The 20,236-nt window shown below is 35.0% G+C and overlaps 1 protein-coding gene across 3 annotated transcripts in view; it reads right to left on the minus strand.

Moving 5' to 3' along the window:
• LOC136300197 (protein fantom-like) overlaps positions 1 to 20,236 on the minus strand; it is a 44,041-nt gene that overhangs the window by 6,428 nt on the left and 17,377 nt on the right. For 2 of the 3 annotated variants that reach the window (XM_066202414.1, XM_066202413.1), the window contains 12 exons: positions 20,035 to 20,141; positions 19,767 to 19,823; positions 18,411 to 18,590; positions 17,628 to 17,745; positions 16,005 to 16,457; positions 14,796 to 14,947; positions 13,225 to 13,308; positions 9,392 to 9,563; positions 8,158 to 8,285; positions 5,244 to 5,427; positions 3,099 to 3,183; positions 992 to 1,125 (listed from right to left, as the gene is read on the minus strand). In XM_066202414.1, coding sequence (XP_066058511.1) covers positions 992 to 1,125; positions 3,099 to 3,183; positions 5,244 to 5,427; positions 8,158 to 8,285; positions 9,392 to 9,563; positions 13,225 to 13,308; positions 14,796 to 14,947; positions 16,005 to 16,457; positions 17,628 to 17,745; positions 18,411 to 18,590; positions 19,767 to 19,823; positions 20,035 to 20,141 — 1,854 coding nt within the window. The remainder of the gene's footprint in view (positions 1 to 991; positions 1,126 to 3,098; positions 3,184 to 5,243; positions 5,428 to 8,157; positions 8,286 to 9,391; positions 9,564 to 13,224; positions 13,309 to 14,795; positions 14,948 to 16,004; positions 16,458 to 17,627; positions 17,746 to 18,410; positions 18,591 to 19,766; positions 19,824 to 20,034; positions 20,142 to 20,236) is intronic. The other variant, XM_066202415.1, reaches the window with a different exon arrangement.

Genomic DNA, 20,236 nt, shown 5'->3' on the forward strand with positions numbered 1-20,236 from the left:
GGAATTAGACACAGCAGTAGAACTAGCAAAGTTACATTTGCCTGGCATTCTGCTGGGGCTCACTGGAACTCTTGCTATTGCAAGCACCTTGTGAACATGGGTGCTCTGCATCCAATTATCAACCTAGTTCACTTTCTGGGAAAGGAGAGCAACTCTTTTATAACAGAGGTGCTTTCAGCTTCTTCACTGAGCTTCGTCCCTAGGGGGAAAGAGGATTGAGAGGAAAAGGTAAAGAGAAAAGTGCACCATTTGTAACCATGTCCCTGCTGCAATGGGGAACAGGAAATGAAGCAAGGAGAATATTAGCCTCATAGTTGACAAAAGGACCAAAAAGCCTTCTTGAGTCTTATCAGTGTTATAAAAATGCATCCTATGACTCCAGGAAATGGAAGATTCCACACTTCCTACTCACATCACCTTGCTCTAATGAGTCACAATGAGTTTGGTTACAGTCTGTTACAGAAGGGTGCTCAGTAAAACTGATTCTAACCAAAACCACCAATATTTCATATTGTCTCATACATGTTTCATATGGAGGAAACAGACCCGAGGTACTCAGGGCTATAACATAATTTCAAATAAAATATACATATTAGTAATACCAAATTTCTGATAAAAATTTTAATACAAAACAAATTTTTACACAAAATACATATTTATTGTCCTACCATAATGAAGTATGTTGTAGAAAAGAGAGAATTATAGCAGCGGACAAGGCTTGAAAGTTCTTCGGCTTTATAAACTAATTTCTATGAGGTAAGAATGCTGTTTGGTTTGGGTTTTTTTAAAAACAGACTTTAAGGAATAACACTAATTGATAGTTTTTGCAGACTTTTGCAAACAAATGTGGAAGTTATTAGTTAGTATTAAAGAGTTTCTTATTGAAACAATGTCAAACAACTACTTGCACAGTAACGCCTGCAAAGTAAAGTAGAAATTCAACGAAATTTAGGGTACAGAAGTTTACAAGAAAGTGATTTTTAAAACTTACCATCAATATCTTGCTCAATGATATCTCTTTGCTTCTGGAATATCTCTTTTAAACTGACATAAGCAAACCCAATATCCTCACATTCAAGATCCTGATCATCTTCTGGGGGATCACTGACCACTGTAAATTTTAGGCTAAACACACACACACAAAAACAAAGGTATTTTGCTTTCAAAATGGGTCAAAAAATCACATTACAAATGATAAAAAAAGAAAAACCACACTATTTTACAAGTTTAAAATGCATAGAGGTGGAAACATTGGTGTAGCAGAATCTTTCCATAAATTTTGTTTCTTGGTGGTCCTCTTGCTATGATAAAATGGGAAACTGGACTACTGCTGAACTTCTGCCTTATTTATTCAATACAGAACTGAAATTTCAGCACAAGCCAAACCAGACATTCTGGTAAGTGCAGGAAACAACCTACTCAGTAACGCAAGGGACAGTAATGACATGATGGCAAATGAATGCTTCTGTTCTGAGAAAAAGCTCACAGCTGTTCTTTTACCTTATTTTTACCTCAGGTTTGTAAAATACTTAGTATAGTTATCCAAGTACTTACAGAGGAAATTGCAGCACACAGACCAGTTATTGTTTCACTGGGCTGAGGAATCCATCCAGTGTAGGTGGCTCAGGAGCAGCTGAAAGTTGAGCACTGGAGGAGCCCTGCACAAGGCAGGAGGCTACCATCCCTTAGCACAACGAAGGGCCCAGGGACCCGTGGCCCAGTCAGGGGAGGGATACTCAGAGACACAGCAGGAGCCAATAACCCCCAGTCTTTGGGTACAGTCAGGTGAGGGACACTCAGGGACATGGCAGGAGCTGATGACGCCCAGACTGGAGTGAGTGTATGAAAGCCCAGGGGTTCCTTTGTTCAGGGTCTCCCCTCTGAGGCTCCAACTTGAACTCCAACGTTATTGTCTGATTCAATTACTGCACCAAAAACTAAATTATTTCAAGGATTGGGACCTCTAAGACTCAGTGATTGGAAACCTGGGCTGGAGTTGGTGAGGGCAACTGGTCTGACTGAGACAGAATGGGGGGGTCTAGCTGCAAAGGGAACTCAGTCTCAGATCAGGCGGTGGAACGTGACTGTCACAAGAGGTCCTGGATGGTTGGACAGGGAATTATCTTTAGAAACTAAATTATCTGTCAGGGGAAAAAAAAGGAGTATTTTATCCTCATTATTGTTAAATCTTAGTAAAACATGCTTTAGTAGAATATGTTTAGCAACCCTCCTAATATAGATGGCAAAATAAGGGATATGGAATGAAGAGAGATCACTATTGGGATGAATCAGTGATTTGTGAGTAAGATTTACAAATGACTCTGACACTTCAAATGCAGACAGCAGGTATTCTAGTCTTCTGAAAACTAAATGGATCTTTAAATTAATATTTGTTCCATTTTAATGAATATTGACATTCAAGAAGAAACAGATTCAATGTACATCATTCATTCTCTCCAAGTAACGTGCACGCTATCTCAATGACAAAAATTAAATAAGAACAAATGTATAACTATGAAATTGAACAAGTCTAATTTATAATCTTTCTCATATGTATTCACATAATAGATGTCTGCCACATCCATATATATACACATATACTTTTTTTTTCTTTAAATTCTGGGGCCAAGGAACACTTCCTGAAGTTCTTAAGACTCCTTTTAGTATTCTGAATTCGGAAAGCAACAAATGTACTACTCTACCATCGCACAAATACATGCTTTTCCAATTCATTATTGATAGTCTGCTGATGATAGAGTCTAGAAACTCTCTTTTACAAAAGAGGTTTACAAACTTGGTTAAAAAAAAAAAAACCACCAACAAAACAAACAGCCCCCCCCCCCCCAATTAAACCACAGCACTAAACAAACATTAGATGAGTTTGCAATATTCTATTCCATAGGCACCTACGTGGGAGAGGAAATAAGACCAGCAGCCACATCAGAATGAAGGCATAATTCCTAGCTGAAACAATTCTTTCTCCTCTTGTTAGTTATGCTTTAAGTACTTTACCTTGTCAAGTAAAGATGAACAAAAAGGCAAACCACGAGCATTATTTACAAAGACCTATAACAGAGGTTTTCAGTGTTAATCTGTACCTGTCAGCAGGTAGATCTGGCTTTAGAAGAATTGACTTGAGATACTCTCTTTTTGCATGATTATCTTCCTTATCCACATTTATCACTGCAAAGCAAATAAATTAATATAACTGCTTATCAATTGTTTTTCACCTATTAGAAGAACAAAATAAAATAAACATTTATTTCCTCTTCCAAGGAAAAGCAATGTTAGAATCAAATGTTAGAACCATGTGATCTAATGGTGTGTCACTGGCAGGTTTATATGAACACTTTCAGAAAAGATACAAGCAGCATCTAGAGCTGCCAGTAACAGAGCTGCCACTTTCAATTAATGGCAATAGCAGCCATGTTTTTAAAAGCCAAGGGTCTTTACTGCTTTGTATTTGAAGTCATTTACTGTATGTTCTTCCACTAAGGGAGCTAGAGATAATGAGAATATGCAAAATGCGTATCCTTTTTGACAGCCTCAGTAATTTAATCCTCCTTTCCTGCCACAGTATCTCAATATGAGAAATCTTTAGACCAATGGACTGAAAAAAATTTGTCATCTATATTCCCTCTCAAGTGGGCAATGCCAGCGTAGCAATGGTTGATGTGACATTTCCGATTCATTTCAGTCTTCAGCTACACACCCAACAATCCAATAGTTTATGAGTAAGAGAAGGGTCTAAATGAGTGAATTCTTTGGCAAGCTGCATTCTAAAATCATGTTTGTAGATGGTAGCAATTTTAAAGACCTGACTGAGACACCATTTCTGCAAAGCCACTTTTACATAATTATTTTTTAAAAGAATGCTTAATTTGAATGTCTGCGTTATGAATAAGATGTGGTGATTGGCTCATGCAAATGAGGAGTTATTAAGTCTGGTGGGGAGAAGTTCTGTTAAGGTTTACAGTTCCTTTGACATGTACTTTTGTTGTTACAGTATGGTTTTGAACCCTTTTTTGTTCTTTCTTCAATCCTCCCATCCCTTTTTCTGTTTACTGCCTGGCAGCTCTGGCTGACAGCTGTCAAAATCATGCGGGGGAGGGCGTATATTTGCCCTTTGTAAGAGACGGCAGAGTGGGGGACACTTGTTGACTGACAGGCCTTGAGAGGAGTCAAGTTTACATAAAAGGATGAGGCCACAGACCCTAGGAGGAGCCAAGTATACATATATGTACAAAGCCATGGATTGTGGGAGGACTGGAAGGATACATAAGGACTGCTCATGAATATTAATAATACCTTGAGTTTATAAAAGGCGGAGCCGCTATTTTGTGAGCCTGAGCTTCTGATGGGCAGAAAGAGTCCCACTACGCTCCTAGGGCTGTTCCCCCTTGCCTTGTAATTTTAATGGGTTCCTATTACATTTTATTTACTCATTCCTGCCTGGGGTTTGAGCCATTTATGAAATCTGTATTAAGGGTTTGCCACAAATAGCAAACTGATTCACCCACTCCATAATACTCTCAGCTAAGAGTTGAAGGCTGAGGCACTCAGGCTGAATCTTAAATGAAATAAAATTTTACCAGGAAGAAAAAGTTAATGAATAATTGAAATATGATTAAATAGCTGCAGAAATAATTAACAAGAGAATTTTCAATTATTACAATAGTTCTATGTATGCTAGTAGTGTAAATATAAAGTATTAACTAACAATGTATTAGTATGAAAAATGGATCAATCAGTTCCCCTATTAAAAATTTTAATTAAAGGAACGCTTAGTATTTGCAAGTAGTGACAAAGTCCAATTACATATTCTCTCTTTTTAAGTGTGTTTTAGATGTACAGGTTAAAATGTTTCTCTTTTGCTGTATCATCATGTACCGATAGAAAAATTAGATCATCTAGCTCCTTTAAAAAGAATATATAAATTTTAGTTGTGTATAGTTTCATTTTGAAATTTATGCACTACCAGCGTATTCAAGTCTGTTGTAATGTTACCATTTTATATACCAGCCTCCTTCAGCATTTGTTTTCATACTTGATAATTTCATACTTACCTCATTTCTTAAAAATCACTTCTAGTATTTCCCAAAATATCTGGAAAATGGGCAAATAGAGTCAGCACATAGAGAAATGCAACTACAATATACAGGAAGTATGTTTTATTGAAGGTATTTTCATAAGACAGAATTTAAGAGAAGAACCAAGCCTGCTCAGGAATACCTCAGACTTACCAGTGCTATAATTATAGTGAATCCTCTGACCACCTGTTGGTTTTGGAAGTGACAGTGGGGTCTCCTCTGCAATGAAACTGTTTAATCTGCATTCTACAAACAGCTGCTGTATTGTTTCATCTGCTGTAATTCTTGACTCAGTAAGACGGAGTGATGTAATTTTAATCCGTATTTTTTCAACTTCCTATTTAAAAACAAAATATAATACAAATTATTTTTTCTTTCTTTAAGTGTTAACACAAAACAAACAAACACACATTTATATATACACACACACACACACACACATTTATATATATGTAAATCATCAGCGTTTTAATACAATTAATACTGATTGACATATACAATATGGGAATCTAAAGTTCCAGGGTTTGTAGCTAAGACTGTTGTTGCAAGAGATACTGATGATTCAATGTTTAAAATATTTTTGCAGTAGTGATAGTTATAGTCTGCTGGTTATCTTTATGTAAAAATGCTATCTGAGCCACAAATTTCATCTGTCATCATTTTTACCTACATAGCAAAGTGATCCTGCAACTCCTGAAAATACTGTCAGTAACACAAGGTACCAAAGTTTTCCAAATAAAAGAGAATTGTTAGCACCTACTTCAGATTATACTACAAACGGTTCAATAAAAATCCATCAAATCACAAAATTGTTGGGCATGTAAAGTAATAATTTATTTGAAAAGAATTCAAATAGTGAACTTTCCTAGTTAAATCAAATACACCTTAAAAAGTTAAAATTAACATGTGACAATAAAAATAATATCCCAATTTTTTCTTCACCAGAGCCTTTTCTTATTGTCTTTAATGAAAATGACATTATTCTGTTCCTTATATGAAATTGTTTCATGCTGTTCTGTGAAGTCTGGAATATTTATGTACAGATAAATTTTATTAAGTTTTATTTAAGTGGGCATGTTGGACTCAAGAAAAAGAGTCACAAATATTTCCCGAAGTTACTCTGAGAAGAAAGAAGAAAGAAAACCCACTATGGTTTCAAAACCAGAATATGTACCCTCAATGATGATATTCTTCAAAGAGCAAACAGAACACACTGGAAACAGAAATGTTGATTTTTTTTTTTTACTTATTTCTTTTCAATATATTACTTTCTTTTCATAACTTTATTAAAAACATTTCTTCTATATGGAAATATTTTGACAATTTTTATTTCTAAACTTAAATCACTTCAAGTATTAAATCACATTCAAAGTATTAGCTTTCTATTCAGGACTTCAGTCAGGACTTTCGTTCAGTCAGGACTCCAAATTAGTGTTCTTATTTAATATGGAGATAGTTTACATTTTGCTGAGCAAATTATAGAAGTAATCAAAATGAAAAGCAATGTATCCTATTGTAAAAATATCCACCATACAGAACGATTTCCACTGCTATCAAGTCCTTTCAGTATTTGATCATATAATTTTACTGCCTCCTTTCAAAAGACTTTTATTATGTATCCTCTGACACTTTAACTAAAAATCCAAATCTGGATCAATGTTTCAATAAGGTTCTTTCCCTATTCAGCAAGTTCATGGAAATTTTACTAGGATGATAGAAAAAATTCCACACCATTCTGTCTCTACTAATACAGGTACATGGCTTTAGCAAATTTCTTTTTCCTAAAATCTAGTACGTTAAATGGCTACCAAATGTCATGAAAGTGATGGTCTTTGACTTGAATATGCTTTTCATATTAAAATTTATAAATGAAATGAAACAAAATGAAGTATTTTATGATCAATCATACATCATATAGACAAGAAGAAAAAATAAAGAAGCAAGTGATACAGCTTGATACTGGAGAATTTCTTAGATATGCCTTATGATCAATATATGTAAGAAATAATAACGAACTGTCTAATTTGCAACACATTAAAACCCTTTTATGACCTTAAATTACTTACCTAGTCTGGCAAACAATTCAGATTTATAGGATAATTACCACAATGATCTCCAAAAATCACAAAACTTATTTACACTGAGTACCAGCAGGATAATTATCTCAAAAGATAAAAGGCAGTGATTTTCAAGTAATGTGTATTTTTAAAATCCAACTTTTATCACACGTTGCCTTAATAGTGTATAGCTTTCACTGTTGTTATCCACCATTCACAAACATGCACATTGTTACCGAAGAACAGATCAATGGAGGGATGTAGAAACTGATGATCATGAAATGAATCTACATACAAAATCCTCTCAGAATTGTTCTTAAATAGTTTTGATAAAATGTAATACAGGATGACTAGAAAGGTATAGAGCAACTGTATTATAGTTGGACTTAATAGAGATTATTAGTATTCATTTTAGTTCTCAAAATTACAGGTAGATTTTTTTAACATTTTACATATAAATAACGCAATCTTCAAAAGTACCTTCTGTATTTTTCTGAAGAGCATATAAGTGACAGCGATTCTACAAATCTACTGTAGCTGAAGACATGTAGCTTCTTTAAGCTGCACTTTCTAAAGCTCAAAAAAAGGAGCAGTATTTCTTAAACACGTTTCTTGTTGCTAGTTACTTTGTAAGATACCACACAGCCTTGAAAAGAGGACTACAAAAAATAAAACTACCTCTAGAACATCACACTGCGGAACATGAAAACCTGTTAATTTTAAGTACTACTTTTATGGTTAAGATTGTTCAGTCAATGTTAGATCTAAAAGCATGATTTTTTTTTTTTTTTGAGAACTATTCTATTGAAATACTGTTCAAAGTAAATTTTCCAAACTTATATTATGCTGTGGTGTTTTGTATGTATGACTTCAAGTCCTGAATTGTTGGTTTTAAGAATAGGTGAAGAGATTTGACACTGTACATGAGCAGCTTCATGGAAAACTAATGTTGGATATAGCAAAGCTACTCTTAGAGGACATCAGGCTTAAAATATTTTTCTCAGTCTTACCAAATAAGTGCCATGTATACTCTGACTCAGCTGTTTAATATTTGTGGATACTGGACTTGAAATAATACAGTCATCACTGTCCGTTTTTACTGATTCAACAGCCTCATCCTCTTGATGATCTTCTTGATCTTTAAAAAAAAAAAAAAAAAATCAATGCAGGTAACAACCACTACATTTTAGACCACCTAAGACTTAGTAAGAAATCTGATAGTAATAAATTTCCTTTTCTAATATAAAAAGAGTAAGTGCCAGGTAAATCTTCTCTGCCTTGAAAATTAACACTGTGAATCAATGACCTTTAGAGTAATCTAATCTGTATTTTTTCTGTTGTTTTTTTTTTTAAAGTAAAGTTTTCCAGATGCAAGGTGGCGAATAGAGTAAGTCCTGTAATGAACTAAGTATGCACAACTTTATTTAGCTTTATTTAAGAATACGAATATGCTAGCTTTATTTAAGAATATGGCCTGAATTTGTTGATTTCCTCTGACTTCATTTAACACCATGCATACGTAAAAGAAGAATGCACCTTTTTTCTTTAGTAAAAAAGTAGTTCTGTATGCAGGTGCATTATTTCCCATGAAGCAAATTATAAAGACAACTGGTATTCAAAATCAATATTGAGTAAGTTTTTCCAATCTTTTTAATGAATTCTTATGCAAAAGCTGCAAACAACTAAACAACATTTTAGGATTCTGCTTCTGCCTTTATTTTAAACTTGGTATCATGGACTTGGTTATTGCCATAATAAACAGTTTAAGCTAAGAGGAGGAAGAGGATGACCTGGCTTTTACAATCTTTAAATAAATCTATCAACTTAGTGTCACATATGTGATACGGCATACTAGAGCCCTCTCACTGTCTGAAAGGACTCCAATATCAGCATTGGCTGTTATCTGCAGACAAAAAGAGGGTATTCATTAGAACAGTCTTTGAAACAGCGTAGTTCTAAGGGAGAATATGAAGACATTTAAAATAGAAGCCAGGTTTCCTTTAATGCTTTATGAATGTAAGTCATATATCAGATTTTTGCAATCAATTACAATATGGTTTCCATTTGGGAAGCAAACACATCCACCACTCAGCTTCAGCTGTAAAGTACACCAGAATATAATTTATGTAATGAAGTTTCTCATAATGAGGCAGCTTCCACTACTAGTAAGAAATGCTTAGGAAAATGGAAAGAGACGGATTTTTTAAGAAAATACAGCTACTTATTAATAACAATGAATTCTACCTTCTGGTTCCAATTCTTCAATTAACTCTGTCTCATCTCTAGAAGTAATCAATATTTGGTCAGCCAACTGCTTCTCAGACAGATGAGAGAGCTCTTCTTTTTCCTGCTGAATTTCTTCAGCCATCTCCTTCACTTTGTCACCTGCCAGCTGTTTAGCCTCCCGTACCACATGCTACAGGAAAAGATAAGCTTACAGTCTTTATAAAACTCCTTAAATAGCAGAAGTTACTAAAGTTCAAATCTTGAAGAGTTATGGCCCATGTTCATTATCCAGAGCCTTTTAACTATTGTATTGCTTATGCAGTGCAGGAAACTATGAGAAGGTGTCAACTGCTGTAATATATAATTCATATACAGCAGAAAGACATTTATCTAACCATAGTTGTGAAAACATAACTATTATAATAATTTTGTATCTGTCAACATATATACAGTCTGTTTAATTTCCAGATTAATTTATATTTAATCTTTTTCTACATGTTTTGCAAGACAGTCTTGAAAAAAACCTAAAACACACAGAAAACACCACCACCATCTTATTCAGTTAACAATTTTCTAACTTAAATTATACAGTATTTTCTGTCTCAAAAGCAAATTAATATAATATGAAAACAGAATCAGTTTTGCTACACAATATATAAATATGTCATCTAAGGTAAAATATCTTTAGTGCACAATTCATTCTGAAGTAATCTTATTTTTTTCCTTCTCTTTGAGTTCAATTACACAGAACATTACCTCATCAGCGGATACTGCATTACAGACAAGGTATCTTCCATGAAAATTTGCAGTGCTTTATCACCTGTGCATTATTTATTATCCAACAATTCCCCTGTAGGACTGAATTTTTCACAGAGGCACTGATGCCTCACCTCCCACCCTCAGAATCCATGAAAAAACTTTCAGCTGTCCACAGAACATCTGTCTTTTCCAAAACTGGACTTGAAGAATTATTTCTGTTCTAACACATTTGGAACCACACAAAGAAAAGCAATGTTGACAAACAAAACACAGCCTTGTTCTATAAATCAAGGTTATCCTAGAAGTTTCCAAGACATAGAAAACTGACTTTATGTGCCTTATGTTCCTTTCTGTTATAGATGTGTCATAATCACTGTGTTTTATACAATGTTTGGCCATTCTTCTTAATTCCTTCAGTGACAGAGTTGCACTTTGTGGATGGAAGTTTCAGAGAGAACAATTTTTGATTATTCTAACTGACCAATACCACCTGATAAGGTCAGAGAGAGGCTTTTCTCAATCAAAGCCCCAGATGAGCTTTAAAGTAGGAAAGTAAAAGGAAGATAAGAGCCAGTTATTAAATACTGTGTAATACCACTAGAAACAATAGTATACAGACTAGAAACTACAGTTTGCCAATCTGCCACAACTTACTTTTACAACCAATTGGGCCAATATAAAGTACAATAATTAATACTTTTCTTCTCCTTGAAATGCTACATATTGTGGTAGTGTATTCCTCCTACATCATCTGCAAGTACATCATCCTCAGTCCTGCTCTGTGATCTCAAACACTACTTAAAGGCCTTGAGAGAACCAGCTAAGTAGTGAAGTGTCTCAACCCTGTCAGGTAAATCGTGAGGCACCACTGGATTGTACCAGGAGCTCTGGCATGGTATAAGTGGGCACAATCAGAAACATCAGCAGCCTAACCAAGATGGGAAACAAAGGTTAAACAATTGTCTTTTTCAGCCTTGGTAAACCATTTACCTGAATGGTAGCCGGAGTGTAATGGTATCATTGCTGCTTCACTTTGGGAAAAAAGACCAGGAGCAACTGATTTGTGTTTTGGCCAGGAGGGAAACTGATGACCAACATCAATCATCTTGCAACCCTCTAAACAGCAGTCCTGAGTGAGATGCTTTGAGCTCTCCTGGACAGCAGTGATTCCACTACACTGTCCACTCTGAGTGGGGCTTCTCAGTGCTTGCAAACCCTCAAGTTTGTGATGAAAGACTGTCACTGACAACGAGGCCTGGGCTGATACCACATATTTCCACATTCTTAGAGGTGCAAGCCTTGCCAGCTGGGAAATGCAAAGGGATTAGATGCAAGTATTTCACTGCACCCAAGAAGAACTTTTGATAGCTAAATTTACACACGTAGGCCTGCACATAATTTTATCTGTGTGCATGTGAATTGATTTTGGTATGAATGTTACTATCTCAAATCTGTAGTTAAGTCATTATTATAATTGTAGTGAACCCTATGGAATTGCATTTTAAGTGGTAAATTATTTCCAAATACAGTGCCCTAAGTTAGAAATAAAACAAGGGGAAGCCTTTAATATATAGTAGACAATTAATATACAAAAGTAGGTACAGATTTACAGGTGAAGCATTTGCCTCCCTGTATTAGCATCACTGGTTTTACTCTGTGCTATAGCTTCTATGCATGAGGCTGGACAATTCGTACAAGCAGTTTGGGTTAGTCAAACCATTCATCCCACTTTTTAGTGAGTCTCCTTTTCTATTTGCTTCAGCATGTATCACATTAAGGACTTTAATTAAGAACTAGATTCTCTGCTATTCAGAAAATAAACTGAAAAATTAAACAGACTTCCCGTTTTAATCTGTCGAACTTGCATGTTTTCCTTGCATGGACACTTTCTTGCCATTTCACCACATGACTTAGACATCAGAGAAGGCCCACCTGTTTCATTACTTAGGCCTAATACTACTTTGTCTTTAACCAGACAATGAGGCTTAGATTTTTAAAACAGCTAGAGGAGCTGCCAGCCCAGTAATGAAGACTTCTGATGGAGACCAAGTAGCTGTCTCACTTAGAAAATCGTAGTTTGTGAAAAATTGTCAAACTTTGAGATGTTACTCTTTGGACAGCTGAAGATACTTCGAGTGTGCAACTATCCAGCTAACATTTCAGTTTTTCCTATCTAAGCTCTCAAAAGATCATACTATATTTTTGTTTCTGTAAGTTAATAAATGCAACAGATTTATTTCTTATTTCCAGTCTATACTGTATAGCTCTCAATGAAGTTTTAGTAATAGTAAACTAAACAGTAACAGAAAATTGATGTTAACTTTTCAAAGAATAAAATTTATGACAGGAAAAACCCCCACAACTAGTTTTGAATTAATGCAATATTATTAATATTATAATTATATGTAATATATAAACATAACCTTTTATAACTGCCTGTTGAAGAACCTACTTAGTGGATTTACTTAAAAGACTAAATGCAACCTATTCTTAGTTCTCTGAATGCAAACTATTTCAGATGAAAATTTACACAATGCAGCAAATACATTTGTGTTAGTTCCATGCAGACTCTCTTAGACTCTGGGAGGTTGTACAGATGACAGTGTATCCCAAGTTAAGAAGTATAATTATTTTCAGAATGTGTGCAATCTCAGCTGATAAACCTCATTTTAGAGGTGACTCCTTAGCCCAACACTCAGGATCTGTCTGGATCAAGCTGGTTTCTATAGAGCCATTTATATGCAGCACGAGTGGTACACTGTAGAAAGACATTTGAAGAACACAGAGAGCTGAGAAACACAGTGCAGAGCAAGCTGATTGGTCCTGTTACAATCTGCCCTAAGCCAGTGGAAATTAAAGCTTGTAAACTATGGAGGATATCAAGCAGTTCTGAGGGAGTCAGACAAATATCACGGCATTGCGTCTCCCACCTATATGCAGCACTACGTTATCATTCGTTGCCTGGGACATCCCAGTATTGTGCTGCTAAAATAATACAGTGTTCTTGATTATTAGTTCTACAAATTGCCCATACGGAGTGTTAAGTAACCCTTTATGCTTCAACGTGCATGACAGAAATACTTAGAACTTACTGCCGTCTGTATTGTACAAAGATCCAGAAAAGAGACTCTCTTGTGTGCTTGAGCTGCACGCTGCTTCATTTTGAGTGTTGGTGTCTGTAATAAACAAATATATTGAAGATAATTTATTGCCATCTTATTTTACAGTGAATTATGAGGAACCCTGATTTTTTTCAAAGCCAAATCTAATGGCACTAAATTGAATTCTAATCAGACACAGTTTCATAGAACTCATACACAACATACTTCTCAGATTACCTCATGAAACCCATGGAGATTCTATATATAATATAAATTTACATTATGGAATAATATAAAACATTAGAGTTACTCCAGACATAAGAGTATTTTAAACAGCTAAGGTTAAAAAAAAAAGCCCACTAAAAATGCTAGTATTTTAATTTATACATTTCAACCTGTTTGCTTTTATCTCTTAAACAACTGTTAAAGATGTCTGAAAGTCCCTTCTTTATCTGTGGCCCTTATTTAAATGTGATTCTATTGTGAATTATATTGTCAAAATTCTCTTCAATATCCAGCTAAAAAACCCAGTAAAAAACCCAATGTGAAAGAATCTCAATCTCATTATACTCCAGTATTAAGAACTTCAAGACCTTTTTGAACAACTGCTTCACCCATTCTATGGATCTGACACCTAGCTGGTTTAAAATTTATGAGTATGATACTAAAACATCTGTCACTTACAGCTCAAGAAAACGAAATATAATGCCAAATCTTCTAGTCACAATTTCAGTAAAAATAAATGACTAAGTTTAAGACGTTGCCTCTTCAGGCAAGGTATAATTCAACTGGTTCTTGATCTCTTTATATGAAAAACTGCTAACGTATTTTCCAGTTCAAGAATCTTTAACTGTATTACGTTTTGAACATATCAAGACTTGACCTAAGCTATTTGAACTTAAAAAGAAAGAATTGAACAGTTTATCCGAACTATCACAGAATCACAGAATGACTTGGATTGGAAGGGAACTTAAAATTTAGTCCCAAACTCTCTGCCTGGGCAGGGACATCCTCCACTAGACCACGTGCTCCAATCCCTGTCCAACCTGGCCTTGGACACTTCCAGGGATGGGGCAGCCCCAGGTTTTGTGGGCAACCTGTGCCAGCTGAAGGAATGGTTGGAGTTGTGTCAGGAGAGGGATAGGCTGGACATCAGGAACAGGCTCTCTCCACAGAGGGTGGTCAGGCACTGAACAAGCTCCCCAGGGAACGGTCATGGCCCCAAGACTACCAGAGCTACATGAGCATTTGGACAACAGTCTCAGGCACAGGGTGGGATTGTTGGGGTGTCTCTGCAGGGCCAAGAGTTCAACTCAATGATTCTGATGGGTGCCTTCTAACTCAGCCTATTCTATGATTCTACGAAGAATTTCTTCCTTCTAATCTAAACCAACTTTCTTTGAGTTTGAAGTCATTCCCCCTTGTCCTATGCCCTTGTAAAAAAGCCTCTATTCATCTTTCTTGTAGGTTTCCTCAGGTACTGGAAGGCTGCAGTTAGGTCACCCTGAAGCTTCTCTTCTCCATGAAGTAATTCTCTCTATCAAGTACAGACCCAAACATACCTTGGATGGTTGTTCATGTTCCCTAAAACTGGGTGTTATATATCCCAGAGCCTTTGACCTCTGTTTGTAGGGAATAATAGCTTGGTCCATAGGAACTTGTAACCTGATCCAGTATTCTATGGTACCATAATTTTGAATGTGTCCTGTTTTTCCTAAGGAATAAATAAGGGATTGCATTAATTTTCTTTTCAACATTAAGGTATGTTACTCAAAAGCTAGGAAAAAACACAAAGATTTATAGAGCAGCCACAAATTAAAGATTGTGCCTATGCAATACACCAGTGCTTGTGATGGGAGATCTGTAGTTCATGTTAGAAACAGAAACAACAACTCTGGCTCCCCTTGTATGATCCAAAATCAAAACATGACCATTTTTCCCTACTGAAATATTTACTACAGGGTCAAATCAAAGTTCAGTATTTTTATCTCTTTAAGGCCAAAAAAGGTTAGGACAGTTTTGTATGTTAACAGCTAGAAGAGTCCCAAAAAGTGGTATGCAATTTTAGTTACTGGCAAAAGTACCACTTTACAATGCCTTATTAGACCAGATTCCCTACAACAGTGGACAGTTAAGAAGCCACTGAACATGCTGATCTGACAAAACGTTCCTAGAAGAAAAAGCAACACAGAACCTTCAATACTTCTTAGAAGTGTCTCGTCCAGGATACCTTAAAATTATTTTAATATAATGAATATGAATGTGCCTAAAATAATGCACAAAATGTAAATAAACACTCTCCTAGATTATGCTACCATTTGAAATATTATTAATCATAATTACCATAATTTGTACTTTTCCCACTATTATGTGGTGACCTTTGTCTTACCAGATCAGATTACACCGTTTTTTCCTATGTTTATTGATAAGGAATGAGCGAGAGAATATACTTATGACATTCAGGCCAGATACAAAGCATTGATGTTTGACATGGGCAAAGTGGGGGTGCCTCCTGTTTCGGGCTTTTTCCCCTCTTACCCTGTGGCTATAAGCCATTATGGACAAAATTGCACCCATCCCAGCTTTCCACAAGTGTTGGCAGAATCACAAGAATACAGTGCACATCCAACAGAAAATAGCATTCTTTTAAACACTTCTTTTTCTTTTGAAATAGTAATGCACAAATTCATTTTTGGTCAAATATGCATTGTTTATCACTTGCAATACAGTGATACATAGTGAAACAGAATACTTTGTGATATATTAACTACCAACTAAATTTGCTGTGCTGTAGATCTTGCCATCATTTTCCAAGATTTCATGGAACTTAAGCTGACAAGAAGCAACTGTTTCATAGTCTAGGCCATACGCACGATGAACCTCAAGTGTGATGCTGTTTTCTCGTATATAGTGAAAGAAGATGTCATCAGACTGCACAAGAAACTGAGAAGTGAAGTCATATGATGGGGTGTTCCCATAAACTACTGGGGTTATCTGAAGTTCAAAGTCATAAAATGCGTAAGTACAAAAGGTCGCAGGTTCCCAGTCACCAAAAGTGTGCATAGCTTCAGAAGAGAAGATCACTTTGCTGATATGAATTTCAAACAGGTTCTCTCCTCTTTCTAAATGAACAGTTTCAACAAATCCACCCACTGGATCACTTGGCAATACTTCTGGTCTGGACTTAAGTGGTTTGGTACCATAAAAAATGTCTCTTAGTTGGGCTGCAACAGATAAAACAGAGCTATAATATGATTGTCTTTTTAAAAAATCAAATACAATTAATGACTGAGAACAAAGGATAAAAGCATAATTCAATTACATTAATAATGTTAATTTCATAATGGCATTACCAAAAAGAATTCAGACACTAAATGCCTGCTGAGCACACTGACAACATTCAAGAGTGTTTCCTCAATGAGCTTCCTAAGTATACAGAGATACAGGCCCCTAACAGTTACTATCAGGTTATAAGGGAGTTAAAAAGCAAAAATTCAGAAGTCTTATGCAATATTCAAAGTAAGTATCGCTGTGCAAACGTAACAGAGATTTAAGATGCATATTTTTGTACAGTTGCTATAATTTGCCAGAAAAAGAAATTTTTAACATCTGTTAAAAAGAAGAAATGTTTAACATCTGACTTTTAACATCTGTTATATCTGGAGTGGATAGAACTATCAGCAAACACCATCAAGTTTCCCAGCCTCAGGTGGTAAGTGGTTAGTAAGTGATTAACACAGGTTGGATGGGGCTCTGAATAGCCTTCTAGTGGAATGTATCCTGCCCCTGGCAGGGGTTTCGATGGGTTCCAACCCAAGCCATTCTGGGATTGTATGATTCTAAGAAATCAAAATACATGCTTACAAATTTAGGAGATAAACAATGATGCAGTAGATACAACTTGGAGACAAAATGTGAAAATTGTTTCAACATCAGTGTTTGTAAAATATCCTATTTGAGTCTTCCTATGCACCTTTTACACAGTGAAGCCACTAATACTTGAAATTCATCCTGTTTAAACACTATGTCAGTATATTATAACAACACTTGAGGGATTTTAGTAACACAAAGTGATTCTGTAATGATAGTACTGTAAAGTAAAAGGTTGACTATCAAAGTACGATTTATTAAAAAATCCCCAAGTTTGGTAATTTTATTCAGCAATAAACATTTAATTTTATCTTATTCAGCAATAGCTGCAGTATAAAAACACTTCGTTGGATTTGTCATTTAAGCCAATGAAAATTAACTGGAATAGATACCCTTCCATGAAAGAACTGACCTTTCTACCAGTTTTAGGAATGGCAAAGTGTTTCAAATGGAGAACAAATTTACAACAGTAATTTGAAAGATACAAAATATATATTTAAAAAATAGAATATAATTTAAGATACCTTCTAGTTTTTTGATACGTGCAGCTCTAATATCGAGAAGATGGGTATATTGTTCCAGTTTTAATTCACAGTCTTTCTGTAGACTTTCCATCTTTCTTGCTATTGTTTCTACTTCAGTCTGAAAAAAATTGCATGTAAAAAGAACTTCTGAGGATTGTCTATACTGATGTTGCACATGCTTTTGGCTACAAGTTAAACTACAGTTAGGTTTGAGAAAATAACAGAGTATGCAAAAATAGCAGCAGTTTTTAATTTATCAATACAACAAATCAGTTCTAATTTCAGCAAAATCCAAAAACATCATGAGGAATAACACAGTAGCTTTGGTTTTAAGACAATATACCAATCCATTTCTTTAATGATTTTGTTATTTTAAATGCTAATTAAATGAATGAAAAGTCAAAATATGATCTGCAATACTCCAACAGTGGAAGTAGAAAGAAGACAGTGAAAGCAGAGTGGTATGGAAAAGGAAGCTTATTTGATAAGCAGATTTACCATCATACTGGTGAAGACCTGGTAGGAGCTCAGAGATTATCCCAAGAAGACACAGTCTGGGTGTTAAGGGCAGGATGAGCTAAAAGACTACAATTTACAGTCACTTGGATCACATGTTTCTTAAACAATAAATACCTGCAGCAACAGCAGATTTTATGGTTGGTTCCCTATGCACAGACTGGCTTTGTTGTCGAATTTGCAAGTCTTAACTATTACAAGTGTCAGAGCTACAGAGGTTAAAATGCTATTATCAGGTTATTTTCTACTGCAAGTAGAGTTTAGTACCTGGTAATCTTTGCTAATTTTGTGCTGCACAAGTAACAAATTCCTTGTCTTTTCAAGTTCTTGCACTGTTTCTGCATGTGTTAACTGCAGCTCCTGCATAGAGTATGGTAAATTTTTATGGATATCATCTTCCGCTTTTTCCAAGAACAGAAGGTCCACATTCTTTTGTTGCTTTTGATCCTGGAACACATTTGAAAAATTGCTAGAAAAGACTTTTGCAAACGATTTACATGTATTTGTGCCTGGCTAAATGCAACACTGGTGTATCCTTTTGGTACAACAGTAAGATAGTAAACAGAACTTTATAAATTTTAAACACATGGTAACACAAAAATAGGAATGATGTAGATTAGAATGTGTCAGGATTGTTTCCAGCAATGTAATCTCAGGATTATCAGGAACTAATTAAAATGTATCAGATATTCAGAAGCAATTATGCCTGTCTATCCAGTGAAAAAACAAACAGAAATACTTGCCTCTCATAGTTAATAATCCTGCCTCCATAAATATACAAACCCTGAATTATTATTCTCAAGTCTACATTCCTTCTGTTATTAATAATGGGGAGTTAATCTTCATTGAGGTTTTCTGTATCCTTTTTCTTTTTTTTTCCATTATCATTATATAATCATCGTTACAGTAAACTCTTCCTCAAGCAAATAAAATGTAAGTTATCCAAACAGTGGAAACATTGCAAAATTATTTGTTCACTGATTTCTTCCTCTCACTCCATTTTTAATTTGTGCACAGAAAAAAAGAATAGAATATTTTCCGAGTATTTTTTTTCTGTTTTAATAAACAAAGAGAAGTTGCTAAACATTGCTATACTACATACTGGAACTTCCATGCTTATGGTATACTTGCATCAATTATAGAAATAATAAACAAAATTGGTTTTAGTAAACATTACAGAGATAAAAAGATGCCACGATAAGTCATTAAACTGAGAAAAGCTAAGTTTTTTTTAAATGGCCTGTGAATTGGATTTAATTAACTTTTGATGTTATAATTAATTATTTACATAAATTAAGATTTAATTCTGGAAAATTTTTAATCTTCCATTCTTATTAATTGTAACCAAAAAAACACAAAAGCACACATTTGAGCTTGAGGCATTACAACTACTAAAAGATGCTCAAATAATTCAGCCCTTGAAAATTCCAGATGTGTAGAAAGCATGTAATGGTCAGCCAAGGGTTTAACAAAAGAAGAAAAAGCCCAACAAAACCAACAAACAAAAACCCCTGGCACAAACATGAAAATAAGAGAGTGCAAGATACAGAATTCTAGGATGGTTTGGGTTGAAAGGGATCCTAAATATCATCTAGTTCCAAATCCTCACTCTTTGTAAGTTACCTTTATAAGGAAGAGGGTTTCATTAAGTTCTGCCACACCAACATCACTTTCCTGAAACTTAATGGAAAGGTGTTATCAGATGTGAATCGAAGAAACGCACTCAGAATAACAAGATACATTCTCACTAGACATGATATTTTGCTTTATAGCATGAATAAATAAACACTTATTTTTCCATATTCTTTGACTTTCAAGTAGTACCTGCACTATGCATAAAACATAGAGGGTTGGTTTTTTTTCTCATATTTGGAACAAAAATATAGTTCACCTTGGTCAAAAACTTCACTTGATTTTTCAGATCATCTAGTTGTTCCTTTTGTTCCAGGTAGCGTAACTGCAGGTCTTTGTTGTCTTGCATCAGCTTTTCCTTTTCATCTTGATATAGAGGAACAAAATATTACACTTAATTAAACATAGTTTAAAAAAATTACAAACTTCATCTTTTAATATTAATACATGCATGAAAATTT

This window comes from Chamaea fasciata, unplaced genomic scaffold, assembly GCF_029207755.1.
Source record: "Chamaea fasciata isolate MVZ Bird 193981 ecotype frontalis unplaced genomic scaffold, bChaFas1.0.hap1 SCAF_22, whole genome shotgun sequence".
NCBI classification, from domain to species: domain Eukaryota; kingdom Metazoa; phylum Chordata; class Aves; order Passeriformes; family Sylviidae; genus Chamaea; species Chamaea fasciata.